The sequence below is a fragment of the Gorilla gorilla genome, chromosome 19, assembly GCF_029281585.2.
Source record: "Gorilla gorilla gorilla isolate KB3781 chromosome 19, NHGRI_mGorGor1-v2.1_pri, whole genome shotgun sequence".
NCBI lineage: Eukaryota > Metazoa > Chordata > Mammalia > Primates > Hominidae > Gorilla > Gorilla gorilla.
In genome coordinates, this window is record NC_073243.2 from 28261807 (window position 1) to 28274959 (window position 13153).

Here is a 13153-nt window from a genome sequence, read left to right on the forward strand (position 1 = left end):
GGCCCAGGTTGTGCCTGCTCTTGTGGGATAGAAACAGCCATTGCAGAGGATTTGGGTTCCCAGACTCTTCATGCCCCACCTATGGGCATCAGAATCCAGGTAGGTTCTAGCATGGATGACAGCTGGCTCCCAACTGTGGGGCATCTCCCCTGATTCACTAAAGGCCACCTGGAGAATTTTCTTGGAAAGGATTGAGAACACTGTGGGGGAAGTGTGGAGATCAATTAGTAATATCTACCATCAGCGTATCAGGATGACAAATCCCTGGTCTGTGGTGTAGAGTAAGGTGTCTTCTAATACGTGCTTCATCCTCAGAAGAAGGCTGAGGAACAGCCTTGCAGTAACAATGAATCCTCTTTAGGAAACCTGGTGACCTAGGGTGCCTCGTTGTCAATTCCAGAGGTCAGAGGCCAGAGCCCTCACTGCCTTCACCTCTCTTGAAGCCTGGGACTGGGACTCAAACTGGCCCACATTTAAGGGCATGGCCTGGATTTCTGTCCACCCTAGCCTCTGCTGGAATGGGTATTGAGTTTGAGGATGAGCCCTAGAATCCCTCCTGCCTGGGGGGTGGCTGGAGGCTCAGGGCAAACAGCTGGAGAGCTGGGCCACAAGCTTGGCAGCAGGAGTCTGTGTCATCAGCACTCGTTGGGCACAGTGGCCCTGAGAAGTCCTCTTGGCTACAGTAGGAAAAGCACTTTGGTGTTCCAGTTTGAGAATGTTCTAGAATTCCTGGGTTGATGGCAGGATACGGTAGAGGTGCTCAGGCCCCTGCCCTCACATTGCTCACGGTCTCCTTGAAGAGAGGAGGGCAGAGGCATGAAAAGGGCATTGGCAGTGAGTGCCAAGTGCCACAGAGATGGGGGCGGAACCCAGGCCATCAGAGCTCCAGGAAGGGCAGTCACCCCAAGGGGCACCTGCGAAGGTTTTAGGAAGGGGCCAAGACAGACCAGAGCTGGGACAGACTTGCACGGGGCCCAGAAGGACACACAGGGTGGCCATCGGCAAGGCTGGTGCTGCCGCTCACTGAGTTCAGGGCTTTTCTTTTGTCTCATGTGCTTTCGTTTCAGCACAACAAAAAGCAAGGAACTTTCTCCAGGGTCTGCACAGAAAGGAAGTCCAGGCTCCAGCCAGGGCACAGCCTGTGCAGGGACTCAACCAGGGGCTCAACCGGGAGCTCAGCCGGGCGCCAGCCCCAGCCCCAGCCAGCCGCCTGCAGACCAGAGTCCTCACACCCTCCGGAAAGGTATGGCCCTGCTTCCCTTCTCCTTGGTCTCAGGCCGGAGGTGGCTGTGACATTCCCTGAAGGCTCGTTTTCCTCTATGAACTTGGATATTGAGAAACTGTGTGGTTTAGTGACTAATTCCCATCTGGACATTAGAGCTTTGGAAGTTAAAAGGGATCCTTTCTCTATTATTCCTCAGTTGACTTATTTGACAGGTGGGCTCATTAGGGGCGTATAGAGGCCAGTGCTTCCCATACACCAAATGATGCCACCAGGGCAAAATTCATTGTCCACAATGATGTGTGTTTTCCAGAGACCTGCTGGGCCCTACCTCTGTCATTTGAAAAGCTGTATAGGGTCATCTACAGGAGTCTCCTTCCCCCCAGGGCAGTCTGGCACAGCTGCCTACCCCTAGATCACTCGTACAGGGTGACAGGAGGGAGTCAGGATAGCTTCTGTAGTACCTGAGTCTCAACTCTGAATGGCCCAAGAATGGCCACACTGACCAGTTATTATCTCTTCAGATAATCACTTCCAAAAGCTAAAGGTATGCTCCATGTGACATTTCATAAATGGGGAGCTGTACTGAGCATATTTATCTGAACTTTTTGGTTTGTTCTTACCTGTGTCATCTCTTTGCAGAGTCTTTCACTCGTCTAAAATAATACATCATCCTGTGTGTTCTAAATTCAGACCACTCGCACTTCTAGGAGCAGCTTTTAACTCCTGGATTTGTCGAATAGGGCCCGGGTTTAGCTCATCCACATGTGCCTTCATGACAGGCCCTTTTCCAGCCCCCTTAGTTCCGATCTGCAGTGGCAGTTTCATTCTCTTTGTCTGCCCTCACCAAGCCCGTGGATCTTATTCGATCCCTACTCATTCCTTCTGCATTCTACACGAATTTATTAAATCCTGCTATGTACAGAGCTCTGTGCTTTCCAGAGAGGAAGGCAATGATAAGGCAAAGGTGTTGGCACTGTGCTGGGAGACACTCAGGGTACTGTAAGGACACCTGGGAGCATGCTTTCTAGACTCAGGAGTTAGGACAGGTGGCCCAGCGGAAACGACATCGTGAAGGTTGAATAGGAGTTGGGCCAAAGTGCTGGCGTGAGATTTCAGCATCTCAGAGCATTTCTCCAGCACCAATGGTGTCTCCTTGGTCTAGATGCCATATTCTTGGTTATGTCTTTTTTTTTTTGAGACGAAGTCTTGCTCTTGTCCCCCAGGCTGGAGTGCAATGGCACGATCTCGGCTCACTGCAACCTCCGCCTCCTGGGTTCAAGCGATTCTCCTGCCTCAGCCTCCCAAGTAGCTGAAATTAAAGGCGTCTACTACCACACCTGGCTAATTTTTGTATTTTCAGTAGAGATGGGGTTTCACCATGTTGGCCAGACTGGTCTCGAATTCCTGACCTCAGGTGATCTGCCCACCTCGGCCTCCCAAAGTGCTGGGATTATAGGCGTGAGCCACTGCACCCGGCCAGGCACATCTTTGTTTTAGAGTCCTTTAACTGGCCGGACGCAGTGGCCCCTGCCTGTAATCCTAGCACTTTGGGAGGCTGAGATGGGCAGATTGCCTGAGCTCAGGAGTTTGAGACCTGCCTGGACAACGTGGTGAAACCCGTCTCTACTAAAATATAAAAAAATCAGCTGGGCGTGGTGGTGGGCGTCTGTAATCCCAGCTACTCAGGAGGCTGAGGCACAAGAATTGCTTGAACCTGGGAGGTAGAGGTTGCATTGAGCCAAGATCGTGCCACTGCCTTCCAGCCTGGGCAGCAAAGCAAAACTCTGTCTCCAAAAAAAAAGAGTCCACAGCACTACAATACAGGGGTGATGACTAAGTCATTGTCTCGTCCAGTGGGAGAGCCAGGGCTCCTGTAGCAGCCACCCAGCCTCCTAATGCCAGTGACAGGTTGACCCTTTTCGTTTTTGCAGTACATTGGACCTATGCAGGCAGTGTAGCCTAGAGTGACTCAGGTCCCTTTCCCAAGTGACCTTCAATAGCTCAGACCTATCTTTTGAAAGGTATACATTTCTTCTCTACTCCCCATCATGCCCACAGATGGCACACTTAGCAGGTCTTTTTTTTAAAATTTTTTTTTTTTAACACCTCAGTCTTTTGACAGCGTGCCTACAATTTCACATCCTATTCCTGTCACCACCGGAAGTGGTAAATGTCATCACAGACATGGTGATGCATCCTCCATCCCCCAGCTCCTTCGTGATAAGGCATGTGCAAGCATTGATACCTAGGGTCTCCACCTGCTTCTCATCCAGGGGTACCCCTGCGTCTGTCACCCATGACCACGTGGCTGCCATGAGCTGCAGTAGCAGCTGCTGGAAGCACTTCCCCTGTACTCAGGAAGTAGAGTTGAAAAGTGAAATTGGAAAGTTAAGTGGTTTTATTATGTCATGATTATGTGGTACTTGACATGTATGATCTCATTTAATTATTACACTGCTGCAGAGAAAATCTTTTTCCTCCAATTGCATAGAAGATGTTTGAATAAGTTGACCCAGGGAATACAGCGGGTAAGTGGCAGGATAGAAATTTGAGCCCACGTTGGTAGGATTCTGAAGGGCATGTCCTTCTGTCCACACTGCAGACTGACACACCCAGAGAATACATGAGGTGTCCTCCTAACAGACCTTGTTCCTTGGAGGGAGTGGGGGTGGGGTGGGGTGAAGGAAGAGCTTCTGACCTCTCCCTTAGGACGTACAAGATAATTTATTCTAGAATCAGACCCACACACATGGCTGGGCACCGTGGCTCACGCCTGTAATCCAAGCACTTTGGGAGGCCAAGGCAGGTGGATCATGAAGTCAGGAGATCGAGACCATCCTGGCTAACACAGTGAAACCCCGCCTCTACTAAAAATACAAAAAATTAACCGGGCGTGGTGGCAGGCGCCTGTAGTCCCAGCTACTTGGGAGGCTGAGGCAGGAGAATGGCGTGAACCCGGGAGGCGGAGTTTGCAGTGAGCCGAGATCGCGCCACTGCACTCCAGCCTGGGTGACAGAGCGAGACTCCATCTTAAAAAAAAAAAAAAAAAGGAATCGGACCCACACACAGCCAGGCCTCACTTAAGCCTAACAGGTTAGTGATCACTCTCTCAAGATATTTGCCCATCAAGTATCTCCTGGACGTTTGAATTTATCGTCTTTACCAATTCATTTTCAATTAAAGGTATAATGGATTTGTCATCCTATAGGGTGATTGGGAAAAGGGAAATGAAGGTAAGGCAAAGGAGGTCAGGGCAATAATGTGCTTTGAAAAATGCAGTTGATTGGCCGGGCGTGGTGGCTTACGCCTGTAATCCCAGCACTTTGGGAGGCTGAGGCAGGTGGATCACCTGAGGTTGGGAGTTCGAGACCAGCCTGACCAACATGGAGAAACCCTGTGTCTACTAAAAACACAAAATTAGCCAGGTGTGGTGGTGTGCACCTGTAATCCCAGCTACTCAGGAGGCTGAGGCAGGAGAATTGCTTGAATCTGGGAGGCGGAGGTTGTGGTGAGCGGCGATCGCGCCATTGCACTCCAGCCTGAGCGACAAAAGCAAAGCTCCGTCTCCAAAAGAAAAAAAAAACACAAAAAAACCCCAGAAAAACAACGAAAAATGCAGTCGATCCATACATGCTTAGACCAGAGGGTACAATTCTAGGAAGAAACAAGAATGAGAAGAAAGCCTCAGCAGCAAGGATGCAGGATTGAGGCACAGCATATAAAGTAATGAAGGAACAGGGGTTCTGTGGCCGGAGGATTTGCTCACATATCACTGTTAGGGGAGCCAGAAGCCACTGGACAGGTTCAGCCAAAAGTCAGTTTTCCATCCCGAGGACCTGTCCCTGTGTCAGGGCTCCTCTGTCCATTACAGCAAATTGAACTGGAGTCATCCTCTGCTGGACCCTGCCCCACTGACTCACTCTTGCTCAGAGAGTAGCAGGGATACCTCTCACCACTGGGAAGGCAGCCCACTCCTGTGGATGGGAAATTTGTTCTCTAGTTTGGCTGGGTGTGCGTGTGTAGATCAGGGCAGAAATCCAGAAAAGAGGAGGAAAAATTAGTTAACAGATGGGAAGATAGGAAAACTTGCAGTTCTCGGTTAATTTTTAAAAATTGTATTGGCTGCTCTCAGTGTGGCAAGAGGCCGGGGGCAGGGCAGGGAGGTGTGGGTGGGTGGCGAGGGGCAGGAGGTGGGGACAGCTTTGAACGCTGAAGGGTGTGTGAACAGTGAACAGGCCCCACAAGTGGCTTCATTTAACAACTTTGTGTTTTGTTGTTGTGTTGTGTTTTCTCTTTCAGTTTCAAAGAAGCTGGCACCGATTCCACCCAAGGTCCCCTTTGGCCAGCCGGGGGCTATGGCAGACCAGTCCGCTGGCCAGCCGTCCCCAGTCAGCCTGTCCCCCACCCCGCCCAGCACCCCGTCACCCTATGGACTGAGCTACCCTCAGGGGTACTCCTTGGCCTCGGGCCAGCTCTCCCCAGCTGCAGCTCCTCCCCTGGCCTCTCCTTCTGTCTTTACAAGCACTTTGAGCAAATCGCGGCCCACTCCTAAGCCGCGACAGAGACCTACTCTGCCGCCTCCTCAGCCTCCCACAGTAAACCTCTCGGCCTCTAGTCCACAGTCCACGGAGCCCCCCATGCTAGATGGCATGTCCCCTGGGGAAAGCATGTCTACAGGTAACCAAGCCACAGGCTCCCTTTTTCTTATGAACTTTAGTGAAATGTGCCTAGGGGAGGGATTGCTAGTGTTGCCAGTGAACACATTCCTGCGTGCTTTGGGATGACTGGGCTGGCACCAGGGGTAGCTCATAAGATCTCCTTAGAAGCTCACCAATGGAAAGCAACCCTGGAATCCATGTGTCCCACACAGGGGCTTCTTATGGGATCTGTCTCGGTCTAAGCCCACCAGCCTGGGGTTCTGTTTTTGCTCTTATTATCGGGGGTTGAAGACACTGAGTCATTTGGAGTGGGGCCTCAGGAGAGGCTGGAAGCTGGTTATGATCACAAAACAGCATCAAAACTCAGGTATTTCCTGGATAGAGCCCAAGCAACTGACAGGTATAAATGCTTATCTGGAGAACAGGGGCTAAGAACCCAAGATGTTTTTTACTATTACTAAAATAAGCCTTGCTAGAAAAATATACTTCCAGATAGATATTTAGAGAGGGGTGAATTTCAGAAAACATGCATGTCTCCATTCCCCTCCACCAGACTCCCCTCCCTGGCCAATTCCCTGAGGAGCTAATTGGACAAACCCACAACGACTTAATTTAGTTTGGGTTTAAATTTAGAAACAAAGACGGAGCTCTCTTCCCCCAGAAAAATCTGTAAGCACAAAATCGCAAACATACACCACGTTTAGCCAAAACCATTCATTGGCTGGAAGGAAAGGGATGTTTTTGGAACATCTCCCCAGACACTTCAACCACATAAGATTATAAAGTCAGGGGCCTATTTGTGGTGGCTGCTAAAGTCATTTGAGCATTTTCCTTGTTCAGGGAGACAGGCACAGGGTTGAGCTGTGTCTTGGGCTAGAGCCAACCCACTTAGTAAAGTGCAGTAGCATGGCGGTGAGCTGGAGCATATGTGTGCCTAGTGTTGTCCCAAGTAGCAGAAGGTGAGGCAGCTTGGGTTGGAACACACACACCACACACCACACACACACACACACACCACATACACACACACCCACTCACCCATTTCAAAGAACAGTGCTGTCCTAGGATGCACTGGGACTTTTTGTGATAATGCACTTTTCCCTCCACGTCCTTCTCCAAAAGAGTGATTGATTTCTTCCGTGGTTAGACGGAAGCAGTGAGCCTGTGGGGTTCAGCTCCGTGCTGCCTTTGAAAAGGCTAGTCCAATTTGCAAGTGTTTGTACTGGGTCAGATTTAAATATTACGGGGAAGAGCCATCTGGTGATTTGGCTTCTTTATTTTTGGATGTGATTAATGTTGAAGGTACAGCTGCTGTCATCTCCCCTGAGGCTTATTAAAAATTAGGCAAATTTCTCCCTGGAAAATGCAGTGAGCACCACTCCCATCTTGGTGGGTCTTGGTGCTGAGGTGTTGTCTCCTGAAGGAGCCCATGATAGGAGGGCACAGGCTTGCTGCCCTCGGGGAAGGTCACAGCTGCGGAGGAGCTGAAGGTCACCCAAGCCAGGTCTCCAGGGCTGCTCCTCCCAATGTGTCACATCTGCTGACTCTTCCAGCCACCCCAGGGAAGGGACACAAGGTAGTGTCAATACATAAGCAATAGAATGAGCAGAAGATGGCCAGGCACGGTGGCTCACGCCTGTAATCCCAGCACTTTGGGAGGCCGAGGAGAATTAGTTGGGCATGGTGGCACGTGCCACTAGTCCCAGCTACTTGGGAGGCTGAGGTAGGAGAATTGCTTGAACCTGGGAGGTGGAGCCGAGATTGTGCCACTGCATTCCAGCCTGGCAACAGAGCGAGACTCCATCTCAAAAAAAAAAAAAAAAAAAAAAAAGAATGAGCAGAAGATATCAATGGAGAAGCAGAAAAGAGCAGAAGGAAAGGAGAAATTGGGGAACAAAAGTGGGCAACAGAAGGCCTGGGAGGACAGCACCCCCAGGGCTCTAAGAAGCGGAGTGGCTCATGTTCCATCTTGCAGGTTTAAGAACTCCTGACCTTCAGGATTCATAATGTCCCTCGCCCTGTGCGGACCCTATTTTAATGTCCTTTTGGCAGCAGACTGTTGTTTCGTCCCATACGTTCAGGTCTCTGAGCCAGTGTAGAATCCATCATGGTTTGATGTGGCCCGTCTGGGACTGTGATATTGGCATAGCTTTTTTTTTTTTTTTTTTTTTTTTGTGACGTTCATGTTTTGTCGTGTTGATTCCTTTCTCCGAATCCTATCATTGTGTTCTTGCAGCTGTGTGACATGAGTGGCGCAGTTTTGGATACGTGTGAGGGGGATTTTCAGGGTAAGCTGGCCCCGGCCTCGCCCCTCCACCCCGCTAGCTAGCCAGGCCAGCTGCCCGCTCCTCCCCTCCGCTCCTCCTCTCTGCATGTGGCTCAGACCATTTGCATGGCAGCTTCACTCTCCAGCCTTCCCCGGCCTCAGCAAGGATGAGTTGATCCATGAGCTTATTTGGCTTTGGGGCATCCCTGGCCTTTTCTTTCTTTTCATTAGGAGGAGCTGGGGGAGAACCCAGCCAGCCCCTTTTCCCCACCTTCTCTTTCACTGGAATCACATCTGCAGCTCCTCCCCCTCCGCCCTCCCTCAGGCTTAGACCGTGGAGCTGTAACAGATCTGTTCTTCGTATGAGACTTTTGTGCTGGAGACGCTTGTGCCCAGCACCCTGGGGGACATGCACCCACTCACCTTTGTTTAGGAAGGCGTCCTGAGGGGAGGTCATACCAGGTGCAGCCCAGCACAGGGTCCACACCACAGCTTGGACCCCATTTTCTGTGGCCCCGAGTTTGCACCAGCAGATCTCCCCTTCCAGACTTAGATCCTAACGTCTGGCTTCCTCCAGGCTGAGACTGCTGGCAAATCCTGAAGAATCCATATCAGAGCTCATCCCGCTCCCCTTCTCCCTCATCCCAAGTGGGTATGGCCAGACAGATCCTTTCTATCCAACTCAATAAAATTTGGGGGAGCATTTATATCAGTATCTATTTGGTCTCCTCCTCCTGTAAAGAGTAAATCCTCAAAGCATAACTGAGGGAAAGGCATGAAGGAAGCCAGAAGGACTTTGGTGTATTTGCCTCAGTAAGTAGGGGTGGCCAAAGTAAACCAGGTCTTCTCCCCGATTTGGCCCATGGTCCTGCAGAGACTACCGAGAGGCACCAGGATATCTGGTGCTCACAGACAGGTCTCCTGGCAGGTGCTTCCCGAGTGTCCTGGAGACAAGCAGCCACCGTGTCCCTTTTCCCAGGAATGCTGATGAGGGCTTCTGCCCCTGAATCCCATTCCCTTGCATAGTGACTCCTCCCTTGGGGGTGTCTTTAAGGGAGCAGCAAGGATAAAGGTATGACAGCTCACACAAGTGCTTGTTCTGGGCCTGTCTAAATTCATCACCGCCCTGTATTATTCCCATTTGACTGCTGAGGCACAGGGAAGGTAGGAAACTTGTCCAAGGTCATGCTCTTCCTGCCTGACATTTGGGATTTTTGAATCTAAGCAGGGGAGCTTGTGCTCTTCTTACCTGATAGCGAACCCTGCACAGTGAGGTGGGCCCTGGGCCACTCAGCCTCACACCTGTGTAGAGACATGACCCAAGTAGCTGGGGAAGGGCAGAGGTGGGTCTGAGGCCACCTGCTTCAGAGGAACAAGTGGCACTGGCTGTTCCTCCAGCCCCACGCCCCAAATCTCTGCTTCTCCATCAGGCAGCAAAACAAAGACTGGAAGGACGTGAGGGCTGCCTGGGGGTTGGGGCAAGGGAGGACCTTTGTTCAAGAGCTTCCATGTTCGTATGATGTCTTTCAGGACAGTGTCCAAATGTATGTCTGTACGCTTAGTATGGTATTCCCCAGTCTGAACATGTGTTCCCTTCCTCTGCCTCCTGGAGTGCTGCTCCCAGCTTTGCAAAGCTAGGTGACGGCCAGAAACTAAGCAGGCAGGCCGGGCATGGTTGCCTGTAATCCCAAAACTTTGGGAGGCTGAAGTGGGTGAATCACCTGAGGTCACGAGGAGTTCGAGACCAGCCTGGCTAACATGGTGAAACCCAATCTCTACTAAAAATACCAAAAAAAAAAAAAAAATTAGCCGGGCATGGTGGTGGGTGCCTGTAATCCCAGCTACTCGGGAGGCTGAGGCGGGAGAATCGTTTGAACCCAGGAGGCAGAGGTTGCAGTGAGCCGAGATTGTGCCTTTGCACTCCAGTCTGTGTGACAAGAGCGAAACTCCACCTCAAAAAAAAAAAAAAAAAAAAAAACAGGCGAAGGAAGGGGACAGCATGACGAGAGTAAAGGACCCAGGGGATCTGTGGTTCTCTGGCTCTCTGGCTGTAGCACATCCTGGAGGAGTCAGCAAGCACAGCCTCGTCAGTGTCCCCCAGGGCGGTGGCTGCAGCAGCAAGGCCATTTTTTTAATGTGGTGTGGCAAAGAGGCTTTGTGTCCACTCAGCTGCCAGTCTAAGGACTTCTGTCGTCTTTGCCGACTCAGAGACGTCCAGACACTGAGCTGTTATTTCAAGTACATTTCTCCTGTTCATCTTGCCGGGAAAAATGACCTTTTAATGCTCCGAGGTGGGGGTTGTCCTGCAGTCAGGGACAGTTGGCACCAATGACAACCTGGGTCCTGAAGGAGACCTTCTACTCCACCCATGTCAGCCATCCAAAATGCAGCTGTTTCTTAGAGTGAGGGCACTGGCTCAGGGTTCCCCCATTCTCTCACAGGCTTGAGAGGAGTAAGGGGTCCACTGTCTCACGTCCTGTCCCTGCAGATTCTGGGGAATGAAATGCAGTCTGATATAGATCCCCAAAAAGGTGTCATTGAGACCTTCCCAGCATCCTTCTTATCAAGAATAAAGGACCCTGTGGCTTGGCAGGGAAGCACTGTTCTGGCCTTCCTCTGAACCACAGCGGCATATCCTGGGTGCTTTGGTTCTACGAACTTATGGGGTAGAAGCAAAGCAGGCATGAGCACAACCTGATTGACTGTGCAACAAAATGCTTAAACCAACCTCCAAATGATCTATCCCTAGAATAGCAGCACCCCTGCTTCCTAAGGCTGACATTATTTGCCTACAACTAGGTTCTCATTTGCCGGGAAGCCTCCTTTCAACCACCTCTCTCTCTGCCGCCTTCCAGATCTTGTCCACTTTGATATTCCCTCGATCCACATAGAGCTCGGGTCGACGCTCCGCCTGAGTCCCCTGGAGCACATGCGGCGACACTCAGTAACTGACAAGAGGGACTCGGAGGAGGAGTCTGAGAGCACCGCCCTCTGACATGGCACCGCCCATCCTGCCTCGCGTGTACATACATCACGGGCCCTAGGAACGCCGCCAGGAGCAGCGTCCATGAGCTTGCCAAGTGTTCTCTGCTGGCTCTTTCCCGCCACTGCCAACACGAGGTTGGAATTTGGCAGAAAAATTGTGATCTCCAGTCCGTGTGGTGATGCTGGTGGTGCAGGTTTTGTTTGTTCCTTTCGGGTGGTGACTTCGGCCTTTTGTTTGACCTTTGCCTTTTGACTTTGTGCCTCTTTTGATCCACTTTCAGCCTCCATGCCAAGCAACACCCACCTCTCCATCCAAGGCTGGTCAGGAACGTCCTTTGCAGGGTCGGGGTGGTGCGGGAGAGGCTCACTTTGCCTGGTTAGACCCAAGGGCTGCTACCTTTTCCTTGGATGGCTCATGTCAGGTCTTGCAGGATCAGTTTAATGGCCACAGAAAGGAAGCAGGACAGCAGGGCCCCTCTCACCCACAACTGGACCAGGTCCGGGATTCTAGCAATCCTGGGGCACTGACCTTTGCCAGCTACTCGGGGGGAGGGCTTGCCACTGGAAAACCTTTCAGGCCGCCCCCATCAGTGGGCTCCAAAGTAAATGGCTGAAAACAAAAATGTTTCACTTCCTAACAACAGTTTTCCTTTTTCCACTGTGTGACTGAAAGCTCCTATATCATTTTATATTTCTGAATCTATAAAACAAACAAGCCTGACAGTGTCTGGAGGGGCCAAAGGTGGCCTCCATGTCCCCAAATATATTGGCTATATGAGAGTAATTTTACCCCTCTAGGTACCTAAAGGCACCCAGTTCACTAGTCTGTGGGGTCCTGGAGCCTGTCTCTTCTTTCTGGAGGTTCAAACTGAATAGCAATAATTACGTTACCCAAAGCATGTGGAGGAAAAGTGAAACCAGCCACGGAGACGCCGGCCCACGGGCTCGGGCTGCGGTGTGGCCTGCTTTGCTCACCAGCGTCAGCCGCTCATTCCTTCTCATGAAGTCCCATCTGGTCATGGGGACGAGGGCCGGGAGGCCACCGGGTAGCCTTTTCACACTTGGGGATTAGGGGAGTGAGAAAAGATTTGGGCCATGCATGCAAAGTCAAAGTTTAAAATTTTATCCTTTTCAAATAGATATAATATACCTATACATGATATAATATTTGTATATATGAAATCTCTCTATATTTGTTTAATTTGAGCCATTCAATCTAAACCAATGTACAGGTGTACAATGAAAAATTTAAATGCTTAGTTACTTTTCCCAACACAGTGTAAAGTCACCCTCCTCTGAGAGTGGGATGTGCAGACTTTTGATGTTGCAGCTTTGCTCACTTCCTGGCAAGGGCAGGTCATGCCTCAATTTGTAATGGGAGTCTGGGGTAAGGGTGGGGGTTGAAAGTTGCTATCTTTAAATACATGTACAAATCGTTGTCAAAAGTAACGTTATTAAAATAGATTTATTATCCCTGAGCTTGGCATCTGTTCTTGTTTTAATAAACCTGCGGGGACATGGCCGTCAATCTCAAATGCACGCTGGGATGGAGCCTGAAGGTCACCACCTGTGTAAAGCCAGGTCCCTGGTTGATCGCTCGCTTGTCATTTGAGTTTTTAAAGCTCTTTTCACATTCTCCTGGGTAGGGAATATACACAATAAATACTAGATTCTAATTACTTACTTACTTACTTGGAAAATGCTCTCCATTTGTCAAGCACTAATCCGCGTCTGTAAATCCTGCGAGGACGACAATGGAAACCAGCCCCGTGTGCCATTTCTCAAAACCTTCGAGGGCAAAGCAACACAGCAAATCTATTGTCTCCACTTTTACCCAGCACAACCAGAAGACTTGCATTTCCCTGACCAATGACACCAGCCCAGCCAGGCTCTCACTGATTGCTTGATAGAGAAAGCCCGCCCTGCTGTGAGCTGGCACAGCTCGAGTTCTGTCAAAAAGACTTGGCGAATAAGGGTGGCTCTCTGAGGACAGGTTCCAGAGGTGCTCACTACGATGGG

The 13153-nt window shown here is 50.6% G+C and overlaps 1 protein-coding gene across 5 annotated transcripts in view; it reads left to right on the forward strand.

Moving 5' to 3' along the window:
- ARHGAP44 (Rho GTPase activating protein 44) overlaps positions 1–12612 on the forward strand; it is a 201247-nt gene extending 188635 nt beyond the window's left edge. For 4 of the 5 annotated variants that reach the window (XM_019013328.4, XM_019013329.4, XM_019013332.4 and 1 more), the window contains 3 exons: positions 1068–1243; positions 5525–5902; positions 11005–12612. In XM_019013328.4, coding sequence (XP_018868873.3) covers positions 1068–1243; positions 5525–5902; positions 11005–11144 — 694 coding nt within the window. In that variant the 3' untranslated portion in view covers positions 11145–12612. Of the gene's footprint in view, positions 1–1067; positions 1244–5524; positions 5903–8119; positions 8172–11004 lie in introns of all 5 variants that reach the window. The other variant, XM_019013330.4, reaches the window with a different exon arrangement.
- The last annotated feature ends 541 nt before the right edge of the window (positions 12613–13153 follow it).